Source organism: Hyperolius riggenbachi, chromosome 6, assembly GCF_040937935.1.
Source record: "Hyperolius riggenbachi isolate aHypRig1 chromosome 6, aHypRig1.pri, whole genome shotgun sequence".
NCBI lineage: Eukaryota > Metazoa > Chordata > Amphibia > Anura > Hyperoliidae > Hyperolius > Hyperolius riggenbachi.
In genome coordinates, this window is record NC_090651.1 from 75,756,571 (window position 1) to 75,779,699 (window position 23,129).

The window sequence follows — 23,129 nt, forward strand, 5'->3', positions numbered from 1 at the left end:
CTTATATGCAGCGTGAGTGACAGAATCCTCCCAACCATTGCCTTGTAAAATCGTACAGTACAAACTCACAGCCATACGTTTTCCTTCAGTGTATCTTGGCGATGTAAAGACATTTGGAGTGACATTTTAGACTATATTGGGATCTGACATGCTATGAAGTTTACATATTGCAACTCCTGGTTAAAGTGGACCTGAACTCTTGCACAGGACAGAATGAAAACCGAGAAATGCACCCTGTATGTATTTAGAGAGTTTAGCCTGTGTAATTCCCCTGCATCTGTGTCTAATCACAAGTTGTATTCTGATCTCTCCCCTGTGTCACGTGACTGCCACGGCAGAGATGGCAGATAAGGTCATTTGAAGGCACAGGGTGTTAACAATATGTGTGGTTCCATGAATCAAGAAGTAGAAATGCTGCAGATGTATTTTAGGATTTGTATCAGCTGTAACAAAGAAATGTTTTTTGTTTAAAGGAGTTATCAGGCAAAAAAAAAAAAAAAAAATGAGTTTCAATTACCTGGGGCTTCTACCAGCCCCATGCAGCCATTCTGTGCTCTCGTAGTCACTCACTGCTGCTCTGGCCCCCCTCCGTCAGCTAGTTTAGTTTTTGCCGACCTCGGCATTGCGTACATTTTTACGCATTCCCACTGGTGCAGGAACATTAACACATACATTTTTACGCGTTAGTGGTTCAACGTGTAAATTTTTACGCGTTGAACCACTAACGTGTAAAAACGTATGTGTTAATGCTCTTGCACCAGTGGGAATGTGTAAAAATGTACGCAATGCGGCCCGCCGACCCCTAGGTTGGCAAAAACTAAACTAGCTGACGGAGGGAGACCAGAGCAGCAGTGAGTGACTACGAGGGCACAGAATGGCTGCATGGGGCTGGTAGAAGCCACAGGTAAGTGAAACTCATTTTTTTTCCCCGATAACTCCTTTAAGGCCTCTTTCACAGTGCGACGTTAAAGTTGCACGTTAAAACAACATTTAACGCAGTATAACTCACTGCAATGAAAAATCAATGCCCCATTCACAGTGCACATGTTATTAGCTGGGTTGGACTGTTTGCACATGCTCAGTAATGACTTGGAAACATACTTTTTCATTGCCTGTATGCTCTACTGTATGTGACCGTAATGAGGCATTAAAGGGAACCAGAGACGAAGCACCCTCGTGTATTTTACCATATATATCAGTGGGAACATTAGAGAAAACACCTACCCTGCTTTCAATTTCATTCTGCACTGCACAGCTTGCTTCTAATCAGCCCTGATAAAATTCCCGACTGAGCATTCAGTCTGGCTCTGCTCAGGAATATTTATAGCTCAGTCTGTGTTCTCTCATGTCTTTTCAAGTCCAAGCCTGCCCCCTGCTGGCTCTGCTCAGGAATCATTATAGCTGAGTCATTATAGGAAAGCCCTCAGTCGGGGAATGCTCAGTCGGGGATTTTATCAGGTCTGATAAGAAACAAGCTGTGCAGTGCAGAATGAAACAGAAAGCATGGTATGTGTTTTCTCTAATGTTCTAACTGATCTATATGGTAAAATACATGAGGGTGCTTCTTCTCTGGTTCACTTTAAGTTGCGTTGCAACTTTTTTGGGGCATTGCGTTGTAATTTGCGTTGCGACTTTAACGTCGCATCAAAACGCAACGTCCTACTGTAAAAGAGGTCTAAAGACTATTATGCTGTTGTGTATCTTGTAGAGCAGAGAGGACTTCTGAGTTCAGGTCAACTTTAAACCTGCAAGAATGAATACAACACAAATGTTAGCTTAAAGAGGAGCGGTTAGGTATAAGGTCTCAGAGAAAATAAACACATATATCAGTAGCTAAAGATTGGCTGTACTTACATTACATATGCATTTCACTGTCCACGTTTATACTTCACAGAATTTGTATATAGTATATGCAGAGATTGATGCTCATGACAGCTCATGGCAGGTTCCATGTTTTTCTGTCTTCTATGAAGCCAAATGTATCGTCATGTCCTGCCTGCTTCCTGATCACAAAAAAGCTCGTACTGAATAACACAGTGTGCAGTGAATATTAATTAGCCATGTGGCTAGGAACAATAGCTGACTCCTGCAGTGTACTCTTCCCGGAGATTTATCAGTGCTACGCGCTGGACTGATTACAAGCTGCTGTAACGTCTCATTAGCAGCCGAGGGGAGGGCCCCAGAATGCTTTGCAGTATAGTATGCGGCTTGCGTCCTGCTTGGGTCTAACAGCTTTGCTGATAAGCACACATCAAAGGTAAGAGAGATTTTTATCTTCAGTAATGCCTTTTTGGCTTCCTTCTAAACTGTTTAACACAGGAGAATAGAGGTTTAAATTAGCTTCTGCAGCCTGACAGTTACTCTTTAAAGCTACCCATACATTACTGCAATTAAGCAATCAACTTTATTTGGGTCATCAACTACAGTGTGGGTGATCAAAAGCTGATGGACTAGTGGCCCACAAACTACAAGCAGATCCTATGCCATTCTCCTTCACTAATTGATCTGAACAATGTTGTGCCTCCATGCTCTGAAACCAAAAATCAATCTTGTGCTGATTGAAATCCTGTAAACAGTAGCCGATCCACAGGTGTTCTCCATCCTGCCCAACTGAGTAAATTGCTTGATTCACCCAGATCTCAATCAATTTCCATCGATCAAGCAAAATTGAACATTATTGATTCTCACCCGATGCGATAAAATGATTGGATCGAATGCTTGATTGTACAGGAAAATAGTTGTGTATTGGTACCTGGACAGTGGTACCATAACAATCCTGGGCGTACTCCCAACTTTAATAAGTTGCTAGATCACTTCACCTATTGGTAGACCTCGTGTTTGTTTGTTTTTGTTTTTTTGGGGGGCGGAGGCTGTACATATTTGGCTAGATTAAATTTTAGATGTAATAGAATAGAACATTAGAAGCAAAGAAGAAAGTCTCATATTGTTTTCCAGTTTAGGGAGAGTTAAAAAGAACAAAAAAAACCAACTACAGTTAGTATCTATGCAAAAGAGCTTATCTGAGCTTTTCGATCCGCTGGGTCGAATACAATTCTGTTTTCGCTTATTTGAGCTTTTTGATTTGCTAGGTCGAATACAGTTCTGTTTTCAGAAGCACTTAAACAGTTAAATAAGACACAGCTTGTAATAAGGTTTTACTGCAGGAAAGTTTAAAAGGTAATTTTTATGCTTTGTTTTATAGCTTAAAAGACAAAGGGGTTGATTCACTATAACAAATAGCGTGCCTTATCATAGTTAACATGCCTTATCAGAGTTAATGTGCCTTATCAGAGTAGCATAGCGAGCGCTACGAACTTAAGCCTGCTAATTGGCAATGCTGAGAGCTCCACTCGTCCTGCCCTGAGCCCCTGCGGGTCCAATCACTGTAACCACTTCAGCCTACAGTGTTGTTCACCTTATGCATCCGAGCAACTTTCACCTCCCATTCATTCGCCAATAACTTTATAACTACTTATCACAATTAATTGACCTACATGATGTTTTTTCCGCCACTAATTAGGCTTTCTTTGGGTGGTACATTTTGCCAAGAATATTTTTTTTCTAAATCTGTTTTAACAGGAAGATTAAGAAAGGAATGGAAAAAATTCATTATTTCTCAGTTTTTGGCCATTATAGTTTGAAATTAATACATGCTACCGTAATTAAAACCCATGTATTTTTTTTGCCCATTTGTCCCGGTTATTATACCATTTAAATGATGTCCCTATCACAATTTATGGCACCAATATTTTATTTAGAAATAAAGGTGCATTTTTTCAATTTGCATCCATCACTATTTACAAGCTTATAATTAAAAAAAATATATAATATACTCTCTTGACGTGCATATTTAAAAAGTTCAGACCCTTAGGTAACTATTTGTTGTTTTTTGTTTTTTTAAAATATTAAAAAAAAAAAATGTATTTATTTTTATTAAAAATGTATTTGGGTACCGTAATTTTTGGTGTGGGAGGTAAACAGCTAATTTTAAATGTAATTATTTAATAAAAAAATGTATGTGGGTGTAGTTTACTATTTGGCCACAAGATGACCACAGTCAAAAAAGTCCTGGAAGCGAACGATCTCGCTTCCAGGAACAAGAATGAGGACGGGAAACGTTTTTTTTTTTTGCAGAAAGACCACGGTCTCTGATAAGAGACTGTCGGTTTTTCTGCGGGGGACTTAGATCGGTGAATGGGAACTATATTCCCATTCACTGATCAGGGGGCTAACGGCAGGCGGTGGGATCACACGCCTCAGGCAGCAGGAGCTGCACAGTCTATCTGGACGGATATATCCGTCCAGATAGACTAAAGTGGTTAAAGGACATTATCTCCGCAGTTTGATTGGGCCAATAGGCTGCTTGTCAAATTTCCTGTCAAGTGACAGGCAGCCTGTTGAGCCAATCAAAGTGCTTGGATAATGTCCTTTAAAGTGATTGGGACCTGCAGGGCCTCAGGGCAGGACGAGTGGATCTCTCGTCATTGCCAATTAGCAGGCATAAGTTCGTAGCGCTCGCTATGCTACTCTGATAAGGTGTGTTAACTCTGATAAGGCTTGTTAACTCTGATAAGGCACACTATTAGTCATAGTGAATCAACCCCAAAGTGTGGTATTAAAACAGCAACTGTGACCGTATGATGTAATGTTATAAAAGAAGCTATATAACTGAAAATAAAAATATAAGACTCTAGTTCATTGTCTAGACAAAAGTCACTATTCAAACATATTAGAAGAAAGCTATGTACAGATGCTAGATTTTTATTGGCTGATACAGTGGTTCATGATTGTCTTGGGTGAAAATCAAGCATCAGTACTGGTGTCCCATGGCATTAATTAGCTAAGCCCTATGCCGGATCACTAAATAACTTAAAGGATACCCGAACTGACATGTGACATAATGAGATAGACATGTGTATGTACAGAGCCTAGCACACAGATAACTATGCTGTGTTCCTTTTTTTCTTTCTCTGCCTGAAAGAGTTAAATATCAGGTATGCAAGTGGCTGACTCAGTCCTGACTCAGACAGGAAGTGACTACAGTGTGACCCTCACTGATAAGAAATTCCCCTCTTTTTTACCTCTTTCTTGCTCTCAGAAGCCATTTTCTGCTAGGAAAGTGTTTTATAGTTGGAATTTCTTATCAGTGAGGGTCACACTGTAGTTACTTCCTGTCTGAGTCAGGACTGAGTCAGCCACTTACATACCTGATATTTAACTCTTTCAGGCAGAGAAAGAAAAAGAGGAACACAGCATAGATATTTGTGTGCATGGCACTGTACATACACATGTCTATCTCATCATGTCACATGTTACTTCGGGTATTCTTTAAAGAGAAACCATAACCAAGGATTGAACTTCATCCCAATCAGTAGCTGATACCCCCTTTCCCATGAGAAATCTTTTCCTTTCCTCAAACAGGTCATCAGGGGGCTTTGTATGGCTGATATTGATGTGAAACCCCTCCCACAGTGTGAAGTCAGGACCATGGTTCTAACATCACACTGTGGGAGCCTTGTTGCATTGTGGGAAATAACAGCTGTTTCCAACTGCCAAAAAAGCAAGCAGCATCTCCTTCCAGTGATCTCAACTGCCAGCAGTAAAAAAGTCACCATGTGATAAATGTCAGAATTTAAATCGGGGAGAGGAAAAATTTTACAATAGGCAAAAACTGACCAAATCATTTATACATATTTATTGTAAAAATGAAGCACTTTTTTAATACATTATTTTCACTGGAGTTCCTCTTTAAATAATAATTAGCTGCTATTGTTCAGTGCCTCCTACCCGCATACATATTATAACATCGCTGGTGAGCTGGGGGCAGGGCAAGCTAAATGACAGCTCACCCTGCTGCTGCTGCTCAAATTCCTGGCGGCGTTAAATACTATTCCCGCCTCCCAAGTCATAGCAACTTAGAGGGAGAAGTCATTTGGGATCCAAGTTGCCCTTGCGCGGGGCGTGCACTATAGCATTAGTGCTATCGCGGTGCCCAGCTTTGGCGATCTGTGTCAAAATGACCTGCAGAATAGTCTGATTGGCTATAGCCCCTTTAAAGCGATCATTTCCTAAAACTATCACCCAAAGTGATCACCACCGATGGTTTTGGGTGACCGTTACCCAGTGTCCTTATGGGTAATAAACGTGTGCCTGTCTTGTTTCCAGAGTAACCGTACATCATGACCGCCCCCCGTTCTGCGCAGATACAACTGCAGCCCTGCTTTTTCCTTTATGTCCCACATTAATGACTTAATGAACTGCAAAAGAAAATCCTGGAGCGTCCTCTCTCGTTTTAATTAACATTTCTCCCTGAAAGGTATTTATTACCATTCCTCGTTAGTCATTAGTGGAAAATAAGTTTGCCCTAAAGTCTGCGTGGTGGAATTCATTCCAATTAATTAAACCTGTATTGTGAGTTAATAAACGCACTCCGAGGTGGGGAAAGGGGACATGGATAGCACTGCGGGAGCAAGAGATGGCAAGAGATTTATCTGCATTGTGGACAATGGGATGCCCGCACCGCGCTGGAGAGGTGGGCCGGCTATGGCAGGCATCTGCGTCACGGAACTCATTAGACATGTTTCCCAGCTAGTTAATAATCTGTGTAAATTTGGGAACAGGACCCTCATTGCTCTGCATAGAGTTTTGTTCTGTATCGTTAGGATGGTCCAAAGCTGGCTTGTGATTGGACGCGTGCTCATTCTTTCATACACCAAAGGTGCTGAAGTTCTCTGTGCGTCTTGTCCAAATTATGCCAGCTGCACACACACACGCAGGTAACACTTCCATCACTTTCTTGCAAAGATAAGGATAGAGCTGGTTCCGGCTGGCATAGAGATCTCCTAACAAGCTGGAAAATGTGTACAATAATGAGCACCTCCAGCAGTTGCTAGGAGCTGATTGGCATAGGACTGTGTCTGAGGCACTGATATATCTGTACTGTACATGCTTGCATGTTCTGTTAAGCTGGACATACACTAAAGGTGCCCACACATCAGACGATATATGGGCAGATCGACTAAGAGACAGATCACTATCTGATTCTGAGAGAGATCTGTCGGTTGGCTCTCTAGGCTGATTCTCGAGCGATTTCAGCATGAAATCTCTCAGAAATCGGCTCTCGGAAGCCGCCCACGTGCTTTATCTTCATACACGCACCGCATGTGCTTGCCGGCAGCTTATAAGTGGGCGTGTGTGATGTCAAACGTGCACGCGTTACGCCGGCGCCCACGTGGGGCATGTATTTGAAGGTGGAGTTAGCGGCGGACATAGACAGGTAAAGTGTATAAAGCACAGGGGGGGGGGGGCGCACATTTTACATTATGGGGGACATTGTCGAGGTTCCATCGTGTTCATCGCTTTTTCCCGATATGGCACGCTGTACTCCCGATCGAGTCAACCCTACATCTTGCAGCATGTCTAATCGATACCTGCAACCATTTTCCACATGTGACCAATTTTGTCCCAAAATTGCTTGCATCGCCGATCAGTTCACTTTAAAGGAGTTTTGTGTGTGTACACTTAACTGGGGCTTCTATTGCCCTCCTGCAGCTGTAATGTCCCAGCCCGTCCTCCAACGATGCTCCGTTTGCCGCCGCTGGTTCTGGTCTAACCTGCCGTCTAATTAGACTGCAGCTGCGCAGCTTGGCCGCACACATGCTCGCTCCCACGCGTCATTGGGCGCTTACTACAAGAAAACTTACTACAAGAAAACTTCGTCCTGTGCAGTACGCTCCTGATGACGCGCACGGGAGCGAGCACTATTCGTCTGCTTAGACAAATTATTCGTCTTCTTAGACGAATATCAGACCGGGACCGGCGGAGGAGAATGGAGCATCGTTGGAGGACGGAGTGGGACATTACAACAGCAGGGGGCCGATAGAAGCACCAGGTAAGTGTCCGTTTTCACTTTCAACCCCCCCCCCCAGAACACCCTTTGGCCAGGCTGAGTGAACGCTACCAGCCTTAAACACACATGAAATGTCACTGCTGCCTTCTGTTCACCGCAAAAGTTGCATGTAAGTACATGTAGAACTTCAGGGGGGGAAAAAAAATTAATCCCCTGCTCTCCACCATATATTAGCCAGCAACTATCACGACAGAGAAACGGGGACTAAGGCTCCCTGCACACTGCAAATCCGTTTTCCGATTCCGTTTCCGATTCAGATTTTCAATTCAGATTTTCCCTGAATACATTCAACAGAAAAACGGATAAAAAAATCGATTAAAATGCGTAATCGGAATAGTGTGCACGGAGTCTAAGACCATATTTCTTCTGGGTGTGGTTTCCATTTCCGAATTGGATGTGGTGCTCATGCTTTTGCTTGGTGTAATGTGCCTTCTTAAAACAGAAGGAAACTTGCAATAATTGAGCTATAAGTGAACATTTGTGGTTACCCACAATGCACCACTACTGAGTATGCAAATGATCTCTTTTCGCCCCTGTAAGCCAGGCCAGCATCCAGAACTGCTGGTATATACAGAAGTTGGACAAAATAATGGAAACCCCTTGAAAATCAACAAAATATATTTTAATATGGTGTAGGTCCACCTTTTTACATAAAAATTGTGAATTGTTTCCAAAGGAATTTCAGCCCATTTTTCAGTTAAAACACCCTCCAGTTCTTTTAGAGACGATGGCGGCGGAAATCAATTTCTTACTTGAATCTCTAATGATGACTATAAATGCTCAATAATGTTGAGGTCTGGGGATTGTGGTGGCCAGATGAGATGCTCAACTTCATTAGAATGTTCCTCGTGCCATTCTTTAACAATTCTATCTGTATGGATTGGGGCATTATCATCTTGAAAGATGGCATTCCCCTCTGGAAACAGTTCTTGAACCATAGGATGAACTTAGTCGCCCAAAATTCCTGAATTGTCTCGGCTGTTAATTCTTCCATGAAAGGAAATCATTGGCCCGGCGGATTTCCAAGAAATAGCACCCCAGATCATCACAGAATCCCCGCCATGTTTTACGGTTGGGAGAAGGCATTCTGAATGAAATGCTTCTTTCGGCTGTCTCCAAACGTACACTCGGCCGAAGGTCGGAAATAAGGTAAGCGATGATTCATCAGAGAAAATCATATTTTTCCACTGCTCGAGAGACCAATTCTGGTGGTTTCTAAACCACTCTAAACGCTTTGAAACATTTGTCTTTGAGAACAGAGGTTTTCTAATTGCACTTCTTCCGTAGAATCCAGATTTGTGCAGCTCCCGACTAACAGTTTTTGTGGAAACTGGGTGCTGTAGGTGTTCATTCAGCTCTGCAGTGATTTTAGGAGCCGTGGTCTTGCAAACTTTTCTAACAATTCGATTTAGAGTCCGACGGTCTCTCTCAGACAACTTCGACTTTCGGCCACAACTGTGCTTTGCTGAGGACGTTTTTCCTTCTCTTTCAAAGGCAGTCATTACTTTTGAGACAGTACCTCTTGAAATGCCAAGCATTCGGGCAGTTTCTGTTACAGTAGCACCTGCCATATGAGCACCAACAATTTGGAATCTTTGAAAGTCTGAGAGATCTGCCATTTTTATAAATTATAAACAACTTTGGTTTAAATATCTGTAAAAAAAACCAACAAACAATTATTTTAATTAAATATATTAAATAACAAAAATAATAATAAAAATTAACATGTCAAGTTTTGATTGCTTAAAACATGTTCAAAGATCATGATGCCAAAATGTTAGGCGGTTCCATTATTTTGTCCAACCCCTGTAGCAAGCCTATAGCTTTACATTTTACACAGCCACATCAACCCCACGTGTAGACAGACTGTTTAGAACTTTTGGTCCTCATCAGTACATGGCAGGGATTGATATGGCTGTATGGGATAGGGCTTGGGCCAGTCTGTTGTGAAGCGGCAGCCACACCATGCCTGGCTATAGGGATTCGGACCTGGTCTGCAGAAAATGCAGCCAGCAGCATTTATTCTTTATGCCACATACAATTCAGATGCAGCCTATTGATTTCAATTGGCTGTGATTCCACATCTGAAATCCAGTGTGGAGCACATAGGCCAACTTGCTTAAAAAAAACATAATATAAGCTGAAGAGCTATAACCACTTACCTACGGGATGCTGCTCCTCTGGCACCTGTTCCCTATGGGATCCACCATGTCCTTCAGGGATAGACCGCAGCTGCTGAATTTTCAATTTTCTAGCAGTGTCTTGTGCTGTCACTGCAATGCATGCTGGGAGATGTTACATAGTTACATAGTTATTTTGGTTGAAAAAAGACATACGTCCATCGAGTTCAACCAGTATAAAGTACAACACCAGCCTGCTCCCTCACATATCCCTGTTGATCCAGAGGAAGGCGAAAAAACCCTTTACAAGGCATGGTCCAATTAGCCCCTAAAGGGAAAAATTCCTTCCCGACTCCAGATGGCAATCAGATAAAATCCCTGGATCAACATCATTAGGCATTACCTAGTAATTGTAGCCATGGATGTCTTTCAACGCAAGGAAAGCATCTAAGCCCCCTTTAAATGCAGTTATAGAGTTTGCCATAACGATTTCCTGTGGCAATGCATTCCACATCTTAATCACTCTTACTGTAAAGAACCCTTTCCTAAATAAATGGCTGAAACGTTTTTCCTCCATGCGCAGATCATGTCCTCTAGTCCTTTGAGAAGGCCTAGGGACAAAAAGCTCATCCGCCAAGCTATTATATTGCCCTCTGATGTATTTATACATGTTAATTAGATCCCCTCTAAGGCGTCTTTTCTCTAGACTAAATAAACCCAGTTTATCTAACCTTTCTTGGTAAGCGAGACCTTCCATCCCACGTATCAATGTTGTTGCTCGTCTCTGCACCTGCTCTAAAACTGCAATATCTTTTTTGTAATGTGGTGCCCAGAACTGAATTCCATATTCCAGATGTGGCCTTACTAGAGAGTTAAACAGGGGCAATATTATGCTCGCATCTCCAGTTTTTATTTCCCTTTTAATGCATCCCAAAATTTTGTTAGCTTTAGCTGCAGCTGCTTGGCATTGAGTACGATTATTTAACTTGTTGTCAATGAGTACTCCTAAGTCCTTCTCCAAGTTTGATGTCCCCAACTGTATCCCATTTATTTTGTATGGTGCTAGTCCATTAGTACGTCCAAAATGCATGACTTTACATTTGTCAACGTTGAATTTCATCTGCCATGTATGTGCCCATATAGCCATCCTATCCAGATCCTGTTGCAATATGACACTATCTTCCTGAGTAGTCCGTGCATGTTAGTACATTTTTTATATGTTCTTATCTGCCAGACTTATACACAGTAGCATAACTTCATAAGTTATCACATGCAAGATGTTGTAAAAGGTATCGCTTCAATTGTTATTTCTATTCTTTCTATTTCTATTTTCATTTTCCAATCCAATGACACTCCATGGAGTTATTTATTTATTGTATTTATAAAGCGCCAACATATTACGTAGCGCTGGACATTAGTTAAGGTTACAGACAATATTTAGGGGTGACATAGAGCAATACGACAATACAGGAATACAAGAAAAATCAGATCATGCAGCACAGTATGAGTACAAGGTAATGCTTAGTCAGTCACTGGATGGGAGCATGGCGATTAGGCAAGTTGAGTTCACTCAAATGCATAGCATGGGTGCACAGTAATGGAGGTGCATGATCAGGTAGGACACAAAAGGAGGAAGACCCTGCTTGAAGGCTTACAATCTAGAGGGAGAGGTAAGGACACGAAAGTTAGGGGACCAGAGTTCAGCTGCGGGTTTAGAGCACTTGTGAGGGGTGGTAGGGCAGAGTGAAAAGGTGAGTTTTGAGGGCCTTATTGAAGATGTTGAAGGAGGGGGCTGGCCTAATGGCTGGCGGTAGTGTTGGAGCAGCTCCTGAAAAGTCCTGGAGGCGTGCATAAGACTGGGTGATGCGGGGGTGGTCAGGCAAAGTTCATTGGAGGAGCGGAGGGAGTGGCTAGGTGTGTGCCTCTGAGTAAGATCGAAAATGTAAGTGGGACAGGTTTTGTGGACAGATTTGTAGATCAGACCCAGTATTTTGAATCGGATTCTGGACTGGATAGGAAGCCAGTGAAGGGATTCACAGAGGGGAGCCACCGTAGTGAAGCGATGGGAGGAGTGGATAATTCTGGCTGCCACATTCATGATGGACTGCAGCGGGGCTATTCGGGTCATAGGGAGACCAGACAGAAGGGCATTGCAGTAGTCAAGGCGGGAAATTATGAGGACATGGATGAGTTTGGTGGTGGCAGAGGTCAGGAAAGGGCGGATCTTGCAGATGTTACGGAGGTGGTGAATGTTGCAGGACTTTGTGAGGTTTTGGATGTGGGGAGTGAAGGAGAGTGCGGAATCCAGGGTGACACCCAGACAGCAAGCTTGAGAGGTAGGGCGAATGGTAGTGTGGTTAACAGGGACATGCACATCTGGGAGGTTCAGGGATAGCCAGGGTGGGAAGATCATAAACTCTGTTTTGTCTAGATTTAGTTTCAGGAACTTAGCGGAGGAGATGGCTGATAGACAGGAGGAGACCTTGTCCAAGTTATCCTTTAAAGTTTAATCTATGGCTATACCTTTTGCATTGACATTTTATTTTTCAGTTTTGTGCCTTTGGTGGTTAAAAATGTCATTATTAACATGGTTTTCATAAATATGGGAGTCTGTACTTTGGTGTGAAGTTGAATCTGTTTGATATGGGGTTCTGCCCTTTCTAGCATCAGTGCTCTGAGCCCATCTTGGTGAAAGTGAACCTGAACTCTTGCACAGGACACAAGGAAAACATAACTAAAATGCACCCTGTATGTATTTAAAGAGTTTAGCCTGTGTAATTCCCCCTCATTTGTGTCTAATCACTAATTGTAATTTGATCCCTTCCCTGTGTCACATGACTGCCTATGGCAGATAAGCAGATAAGCCCATTTGAAAGCACAGGCTGTAAGCAATATGTCTGCTTCCGTGAATCAGGAAGTTGTGTATCTTTTAGAGCAGAGAGGAGTTCAGGTCCACTTTAAGTAGGGCATTGGAGCAGTCTCAGAAACATCTGAGTGACCATTATGCTTGATTGTGATTGTTGTTCTTTTTATCTTTCCAGCTGACGGGAATCATTCAGGAGATGGTGGACGGACAGCCCACTCTCAGCCAAGTACTGGAGGTGAGTCAATTGATCCACGATGCTGAATGTTGATAAACATACTATGACACCTTCTCTTTTAGGGGTGCATATCATTTTGGCGCCGCTCAGTTCGGCGTGGTGAGAGCCGAATGACGGCTCTCACCGCTGCCGCTAAACTCCGAGGCGATGTTAGATACTATTCCCCCTCTGAGTTGTCGCAACTCGGAGGGAGATGTATTTCGGGGTCTGGCTATGCACCCCGTGCAGCATAACATTGCTGCTATGGGGCGCCCAGTTTCAGCACTCAGCTCTGAGAGCTGCGCGCCAAAAAAAACAGCTGATCCGCTCTTTTAGGGCTTTGACATGTTAAATGTTACACAACAACAATATGAACAAATTAAGATTTAAAGGGACACTGTAGTGGATCCAGATATATGAACTACATCCACTACTATACCTTGTTTACTAACTGCTGCTATTTCTTAAGCCCGGTGCACATGCTAGATGCTTCTTGGCCAAGACGGCAAGCAGGGGCCACCTCTTCCTGAGAATCTAATCTGTGTAAAATCGCACCTGATCCCCCATTATGCGTCAACAAGCGATCAGCCTGGTGGATCATCTTAGGCAAGCATAGACTGAGGGCATTGGTTTCCTAGTTACCCCTTCCTTACCCGTACTGTGCTGTCATACCCCATGCCATCAGGGCCATTTTATACTACACTTCGCATATGCAAATTATCTTCTTAGGGCCTATTTCCACTACTCCTGAGTCCGGGCCGAAGCCGTAGCGTTTTACCACATTTGAGAGGGGTGGGGGAAACTCGGCCTATTTAACTAGTGGCTTGCAGTCCAGATCCCACTGTGATGCAAATCTGGACAGTGGGCAACAGTTTTATGTAACATACAGCCGAATCCCTATAGCCGTGCATGGCATGGCTTAGTGACTCTGGCTGCAGGTACGCTGCAGAACGGGTGCCACAGCCAAATCGAAAATGGCAGCAGTTCCTAGTGGAGACCAGCCTTTAAAGTTTGCTGAGAAAAAGGCAGTTCCTTCATTTCAGTTCTCAAACCTTATTTAAACATGTTTTATGTGTAAGCATCTAAAACCTGTGCATGCAAACCACAGTTGTTTCACAGCATTCCTAACAGAAATGCAGACATCAAACCAACAAACGTTGATTCCGGGGATACCTTTCATGACTACCTGTACATGGTTCATTGCAAGCTTTCGAAACGTTAAGTTTCTTCTTATTTAGGCATTCTACAGAACTGTATCAGTACGGTTCTGATTCAGTTCTGTATAATGCCTGAAGAAGAAACTTAATGGTTCAAAAGCTTGTCATGAACCATGTACAGGTAGTCATTGAAGGTATCACCGGAATCAACGTTTGTTGGTTTGATGTCTGCATTTCTGCTCTTTCACTAACACCGGACCACACTTCACTAGCATTCCTAACAGAGTCAGCGCTAAGGGAATGTCCAACTTTGCTTCCAGTCCATGGATTAGTCCAGCTGTGGAAAAAAGTAACAAGCTTCTAGTCTGTGCAGCAAGATGGGAAGTCTCAAGGTAGTCTGCACTCCACACAGAGGCCTAGTGCACACCAAAACCGCTAGCAGATCTGCAAAACGCTAGCGGTTTTGGGAGCAGATTTCAGAGCAATTCTAGGCATGTTTAGAGAGGATTTCTAAACATACCTAGCGGTTTTAGCTGTGTTTTTGTGTAGCAGGTTACACAAATTGTTACGGTAAAAGCTGTACTGAACAGCTTCTGTAACAAAAACGCGTGGCAAACCGCTCTAAAGTAGCGTTTTTAAGAGCGGTTTGCGTTTTTCCTATCCCTTACATTGAGGCAGAAATGCCTCAGAAATCCAAAAAATACTGCACCCCGGGAGTTTGCGTTTTGGAAAAAACGAGCCGCTCTGGTGTGCACCATCCCATTCACTTTCATTAGCCAAACGGGTTTCCCCCTACACGCGTGTTAAACAACGCTGCAGAACCGCTCCGGTGTGCACCAGGCCAGACTGATTCCAGGCTTGCAGAAAAGTGTAACTTGAGCTTCAGCCAGTTATAGAAATTTGCAAATAGTGCACTATTTTAATAACTGGAAATCCCAAAACAAAGTCTTGTGGAGCAATTATATATTCTTGTAGCAATATTCATTGAAAGTGGAGTTTCTCTTTAAGTCTAAGGTGCTTACATAAAAATAAAGAAATAATGAATTAAAATGTGAACTCTTGATTGGATTGTGAAGTGTGAGGGTGGATGTGCATGCAGTGAAAGAAAAGAGCGTAATCAGAAGCGGTGATAACACGCTAGAGTTCGGAATGTGTGAAGCTGTCTCTCCGCAGAGTAACCTTGATAAAACCTATCGGATTATAATATAACAGTGATGTGTTGTGAGGTAAATGATGGTTGCTCCCCGCTGGTGGGTCCTCGATAATATCGTATTAAGTTATGATAACAGGCTGTGCTTATGCCTCCAGGATTTCCAGAGTCTAGTGACCTTCCCTGGTGTCCCTCCTGGTAGACACGCACCAAATCTTGTTAATAACATAGAGACTATAGGACAGGCCTGATAAGATCACAATTTTCTGCCTCTCCTGATTACATGCTCTTATCTGTGTCCGAACTGGCGTCTCCTCCAAAGCCAAGAGCTGCACGTGACATTTCCTTTGTGTCTCTGTCTTTCAGAGAGTCGATGAGTGGATGGCCAAAGAGGGCCTCTTAGATCCCAGCGTCAAGTCTATCTTTGTCACCTGCGGCGACTGGGACTTGAAACTTATGTGAGTATGAAGTGACAGAGCACAGTGCCACTATAGTCCTCAGACTTGCTTCCTGTGTTCCTACAAGCCAGGATGATCTCACAGCACCAAGTTGTCATGTGTCTCTTTCCAGTGTCTCCTGTCAGCTCAGCAAAAACTCCAACCTGATGAATATGATGGGGATGCTACACAAAGGGCATGATTCACAAAGATTTTTCAACTGTTTTCCTCTGTTAGTTCCCAAAGAGCAAAAATGTACTATAATTAAAGAGAACCCGAGGCGTCATACTGCAATCCTAATAGGACCCAGAGGCATGTCATGTGCACAAAGATATGCCTCTGTGTCACTGTACGTCGCTGCTAGCCCTCCCCCCCGGCGCCGCGCTGCACCCCCTTAAAGATCGCCAGCTTAGCGGCAATCTGCTTGTCGCTAGCTGGCATTATTTATGTGAGGCTGTCAGCCAGCCTCGTAGCATCTGCCCCTGAACCCCCCCCCCCAATTGCTTCTCTCCCCCTCTATTAGCTTCCTTCCGGTAGGAAGTCAGGCAGATTGTTGCTAGGTTGGCGATCTTTTAATGGGGTGCAATGTTGCGCAGGTGGGGCTAGTAGCGGCGATACAGTGACCCTGAGGCATGTCTTTGTGCACATGACATGCCTCTGGGTCCTATTAGGATTGCAGTATGCCTCCTCAGGTTCTCTTTTAGGTAAGAAAAGTAATATTGAAATTAAGTTAATCAGGAACAATTTACTTTGAGTGATTATTTTGCTTGTAAATGTGCTGGACGGTTATTTTTATCAATTAGGTGATAAGTAGTTTATGAGAAGTTTTGTGTTTTATATTATGATGTTAAAATGTATAGCATTTCGAGCCATATTTCTCTTAGCTGCATATTTTTGTAATTTGAAACATGAAGCAGTACAAATAATCATCTTAGCTTTTTTTATGTTCCCAAAATAATATTTTGTCAGCAGAAGAGTGTTGCTTTAGGCCCCTTGCACACTGGCATTGTGAGCCTGCGTTGTGTTACCCCTTCTTACCGCAAGATACCACACATGCAATGTAAGTCTACGGAGCCTTGCAGAGTTGCTGCGGTGCGATGCGCCGGAAGAACCTGATCCCACACAAAGTCTGCAGCATATTACTGCTTGATTTCTGCAGCACCCTAGCAGTGCTGGAAGTCATTAAAAGCTCGGTATACAGAGGCGCCAGAGTAGAGTGAAACGTTTTAAAAACTGTTTAAAAGCAGAGGGGGATGTTAGGGTGGACTTACCTCCCTGTTACAAAAAAGAAAACTCACTTGAGTCTCGATAAAACAGAACTCCACAAATGCAACGCCTTTCGCGGGCGTGACCCCGCTTCCTCAGGCAAAAATGGGAGCACAACTCAGTGGGTCAAGCAGTAGGTTTGAGCTCCTCTGTGATGGAAGTCATTAAGTTAATGGTGACACAGGTGTTTTAAAAATGTTGGCGGTGGTGTGGTGCACATGTGTGGACGACAATTTATGCATGACGTGCATCCTGTCTGCTAGCTATAAATGGTCTTTTGCAGTCAAAAACATGGCTGCAGAACAGTCATGATGTGCGCCAAAAAAATCAAAATAGCGAGGCCACCATATAGCAACCAAACCTGCAATGGAACATTATGCTCTCACTGCTCATTCAAGCCACAGGAAGTGAGCAGAACAGAGCTGTTTTTAAAGGGTTGTTTTCTGCCAATTTCCTCATTAACGCAGTTATACAAAGGGTCTTACAATTGATGAAATTTGCGGTGCTGCAGGAGCATTGCACCGCAATCGCACAGATCCAGTGTAAAGCTGGCTTTACTGTTGAAGTGACTAAAGGTGGCCATACACTTACAGATTTGCAGCAGATTTGACCATCAGATAGATTTCTGTCAGATGCCTGTCAAGTCCAATCTGACAGGAATCTATCTGATGTGTGCTACACACTAGGAACAGATTTCCAATAGATTTCTATAATCTATCTAAATTTATCTAAATGCATTATTGGTCCATTAGATCCAATGCAACTCTATGGGCCATGGATCTGCTGCTAACAGCAGATCGACCTAGATTTTCCATCCTGTCAGATAGATAAAATCTATCGAAATCGTCCACAAATCGATCGATCTTTAGATTTGAAAGAATCGGTTTCTGATCGATTGATTCTATAGAATCGATCGATCGATGGCTGAAATCGACCAGTGTATGGGCCCCTTAAGTCTCTGATCTAAAGCCTCATAGAGGCGATAGACAAACTTTGGTTAAGAATCTAACGCCTGTCCTGTAAGATCAATAAGTGAATAGCATTTTGCTTTCTAATAAAGGTGGCCATACACTGATAGATTTGCAGCAGATCATCAGATGGATCTCTGTCAGATGCCTCTCAGGTCGAACTGACAGGAATCTATCTGATGTGTGCCACACACTAGGAACAGATTTCCAATAGATTTCAGAATGAAATCTAAAATCTATTGGAAATCGATTAAAAATCGTTCTAAAGGCATTACTGCACCATTAGATCCAATGCAATGCTATGGGCCATCGATCTGCTGCCAGCAGCAGATCGACCTAGATTTTCCATCCTGTCAGATAGATCAATTTGATTGAAATCGCCCGCAAATTGATCGATCTTCTGTTCGATCATGCATCGGTTTGCGATCAATTTAATCGAATGATCGATCGAACGCTGAAGTCAACCATTGTATGGGCCCTTTAAAGTGTGCTTATACTCTTTGATTGATTGGCCAATCAATAGCCAATTTTACCACCTCCGTGTAGTATGAGAGCTTACCTGCACAATCTCTTCATAGTATTCACAATCTGTTGGCTCTCATACAACATGAATATGGTAAAATTGGCCAATCAAAATTGGATGTGTGTATGCACATTAATATTATGTCTTAAAGGGATACACAGAGTAGCTTGACCCACAAGTGCCCTATTAACCACTTGAGGACCTAGGGCTTTCTACCCCTTAAGGACCGGCCACTTTTTTTCCATTCAGACCACTGCAGCTTTCACGGTTTATTGCTCGCTCATACAACCTACCACCTAAATGAATTTTGGCTCCTTTTCTTGTCACTAATAAAGCTTTCTTTTGGTGCTATTTGATTGCTTCTGCGATTTTTACTTTTTATTATATTCATCAAAAAAGACATGAATTTTGGCAAAAAAATGATTTTTTTAACTTTCTGTGCTGACAGTTTTCAAATAAAGTAAAATTTCTGTATACATGCTGCGCGAAAAATGTGGACAAACATGTTTTTGATTAAAAAAAACCCCATTCAGTGTATATTTATTGGTTTGGGTAAAAGTTATAGCGTTTACAAACTATGGTGCAAAAAGTGAATTTTCTCATTTTCAAGCATCTATGACTTTTCTGACCCCCTGTCATGTTTCATGAGGGGCTAGAATTCCAGGATAGTATAAATACCCCCCAAATGACCCCATTTTGGAAAGAAGACATCCCAAAGTATTCACTGAGAGGCATAGTGAGTTCATAGAAGATATTTTTTGTCACAAGTAAGCGGAAAATGACACTTTGTGAGAGAGAAAAAAAAAAAAAAAAAGTTTCCATTTCTTCTAACTTGCGACAAAAAAAAATGAAATCTGCCACGGACTCACCATGCTTCTCTGAATACCTTGAAGGGTCTACTTTCCAAAATGGGGTCATTTGTGGGGTGTGTTTACTGTCCTGACATTTTGGGGGGTGCTAAATTGTAAGCACCCCTGTAAAGCCTAAAGGTGCTCATTGGACTTTGGACCCCTTAGCACAGTTAGGCTGCAAAAAAGTGCCACACATGTGGTATTGCCGTACTCAGGAGAAGTAGTATAATGTGTTTTGGGGTGTATTTTTACACATACCCATGCTGGGTGGGAGAAATATCTCTGTAAATGACAATTTGTTAATTTTTTTTACACACAATTGTCCATTTACAGAGATCTTTCTCCCACTCAGCATGGGTATGTGTAAAAATACACCCCAAAACACATTATACTACTTCTCCTGAGTACGGCGATACCACATGTGTGGCACTTTTTTGCACCCTAACTGCGCTAAAGGGCCCAAAGTCCAATGAGTACCTTTAGGATTTCACAGGTCATTTTGAGAAATTTTGTTTCAAGACTACTCCTCACGGTTTAGGGCCCCTAAAATGCCAGGGCAGTATAGGAACCCCACAAATGACCCCATTTTAGAAAGAAGACACCCCAAGGTATTCCGTTAGGAGTATGGTGAGTTCATAGAAGATTTTATTTTTTGTCAAAAGTTAGCGGAAAATGACACTTTGTGAAAAAACACAATTAAAATCAATTTCCGCTAACTTGTGACAAAAAATAAAATCTTCTATGAACTCACCATACTCCTAACGGAATACCTTGGGGTGTCTTCTTTCTAAAATGGGGCCATTTGTGGGGTTCCTATACTGCCCTGGCATTTTAGGGGCCCTAAACCGCGAGGAGTAGTCTTGAAACGAAATTTCTCAAAATGACCTGTGAAATCCTAAAGGTACTCATTGGACTTTGAGCCCTTTAGCGCAGTTAGGGTGCAAAAAAGTGCCACGCATGTGGTATCGCCATACTCGGGAGAAGTAGTACAACGTGTTTTGGGGTGTATTTTTACACATACCCATGCTGGGTGGGAGAAATACCTCTGTAAATGACAATCTTTTGATTTTTTTACACACAATTGTCCATTTACAGCGGTATTTCTCCCACCCAGCATGGGTATGTGTAAAAATACACCCCAAAACACATTGTACTACTTCTCCCGAGTACGGCGATACCACATGTGTGGCACTTTTTTGCACCCTAACTGCGCTAAGGGGCCCAAAGTCCAATGAGTACCTTTAGGATTTCACAGGTCATTTTTGTTTCAAGACTACTCCTCACGGTTTAGGGCCCCTAAAATGCCAGGGCAGTATAGGAACCCCACTAATGACTCCATTTTAGAAAGAAGACACCCCACGGTATTCCGTTAGGAGTATGGTGAGTTCATAGAAGTTTTTATTTTTTTGTCACAAGTTAGCGGAAATTGATATTAATTGTTTTTTTTCACAACGTGTCATTTTCCACTAACTTGGGACAAAAAATAAAATTTTCTATGAACTCACCATACTCCTAACGGAATACCTTTGGGTGTCTTTTTTCTAGAATGGGGTCATTTGTGGGGTTCCTATACTGCCCTGGCATTTTAGGGGCCCTAAACCGTGAGGAGTAGTCTTGAAACCAAATGTTGCAAAATGACCTGTGAAATCCTAAAGGTACTCATTGGACTTTGGGCCCCTTAGCGTACTTAGGGTGTAAAAAAGTGCCACACATGTGGTACCGCCGTACTCAGGAGAAGTAGTATAATGTGTTTTGGGGTGTTTTTTTACACATACCCATGCTAAGTGGGAGAAATATCTCTGTAAATGACAATTGTTTGATGTTTTTTACACACAATTGTCCATTTACATAGAAATTTCTCCCACCCAGCATGGGTATGTGTAAAAATACACCCCAAAACACATTATACTACTTTTCCTGAGTACGGCGGTACCACATGTGTGACACTTTTTTGCAGCCTAGGTGCGCTAAGGGGCCCAACGTCCTATTCACAGGTCATTTTGAGGCATTTGTTTTCTAGACTACTCCTCGCGGTTTAGGGCCCCTAAAATGCCAGGGCAGTATAGGAACCCCACAAGTGACCCCGTTTTAGAAAGAAGACACCCCAAGGTATTCCGTTAGGTGTATGGCGAGTTCATAGAAGATTTTATTTTTTGTCACAAGTTAGTGAATAATGATACTTTGTGAAAAAAACCCAATAAAAATCAATTTCCGCTGACTTTTGACAAAAAATAAAATCTTCTATGAACTCGTCATACACCTAACAGAATACCTTGGGGTGTCTTTTTCTCTAAAATGGGGTCACTTGTGGGGTTCCTATACCGCCCTGGCATTTTACGGGCCCAAAACCGTGAGTAGTCTGGAAACCAAATGTCTCAAAATGACTGTTCAGGGGTATAAGCATCTGCAAATTTTTATGACAGGTGGTCTATGAGGGGGCGAATTTTGTGGAACCGGTCATAAGCAGGGTGGCCTTTTAGATGACAGGTTGTATTGGGCCTGATCTGATGGATAGGAGTGCTAGGGGGGTGACAGGAGGTGATTGATGGGTGTCTCAGGGGGTGGTTAAAGGGGAAAATAGATGCAATCAATGCACTGGGGAGGTGATCGGAAGGGGGTCTGAGGGGGATCTGAGGGTTTGGCCGAGTGATCAGGAGCCCACACGGGGCAAATTAGGGCCTGATCTGATGGGTAGGTGTGACAGGAGGTGATTGATGGGTGTCTCAAGGTGTGATTAGAGGGGGGAATAGATGCAAGCAATGCACTGGCGAGGTGATCAGGGCTGGGGTCTGAGAGCATTCTGAGGGTGTGTGCGGGTGATTGAGTGCCCTAGGGGCAGATAGGGGTCTAATTTGATAGGTAGCAGTGACAGGGGGTGATTGATGTGTAATTAGTGGGTGTTTAGGGTAGAGAACAGATGTAAACACTGCACTTGGGAGGTGATCGGACGTCGGATCTGCGGGCGATCTATTGGTGTGGGTGGGTGATCAGATTGCCCGCAAGGGGCAGGTTAGGGGCTGATTGATGGGTGGCAGTGACAGCGGGTGATTGATGGGTGGCAGTGACAGCGGGTGATTGATGGGTGGCAGTGACAGGGGGTGATTGATGGGTGGCAGTGACAGGGGGTGATTGATGGGTGGCAGTGACAGGGGGTGATTGATGGGTGATTGATAGGTGATTGACAGGTGATTGACCGGTAATCAGTGGGTTATTACAGATGAGAACAGATGTAAATATTGCACTGGCGAATTGATAAGGGGGGGTCTGAGGGCAATCTGAGCGTGTAGGCGGGTGATTGGGTGCCCGCAAGGGGCAGATTAGGGTCTGATCTAATGGGTAACAGTGACAGGTGGTGATAGGGGGTGATTGATGGGTAATTAGTGGGTGTTTAGAGGAGAGAATAGATGTAAACACTGCGCTTGGGTGGTGATCTGATGTCGGATCTGCGGGCGATCTATTGCTGTGGGTGGGTGATCAGATTGCCCGCAAGGGGCAGGTTAGGGGCTGATTGATGGGTGGCAGTGACAGGGGGTGATTAATGGGTGGCAGTGACAGGGGGTGATTGATGGGTGATTGACAGGTGATTGACAGGTGATCAGTGGGTTATTACAGGGAAGGACAGATGTAAATAATGCCCTGGCGAATTGATAAGGGGGGGTCTGAGGGCA

At 43.1% G+C, this 23,129-nt stretch overlaps 1 protein-coding gene across 2 annotated transcripts in view; it reads left to right on the top strand.

Annotated features, from left to right (window-relative positions):
- The window catches only part of ERI3 (ERI1 exoribonuclease family member 3), a 343,646-nt gene that overhangs the window by 63,894 nt on the left and 256,623 nt on the right, over positions 1–23,129 (top strand). For both annotated transcript variants that reach the window (XM_068239544.1, XM_068239545.1), the window contains 2 exons: positions 13,071–13,130; positions 15,783–15,874. In XM_068239544.1, coding sequence (XP_068095645.1) covers positions 13,071–13,130; positions 15,783–15,874 — 152 coding nt within the window. The remainder of the gene's footprint in view (positions 1–13,070; positions 13,131–15,782; positions 15,875–23,129) is intronic.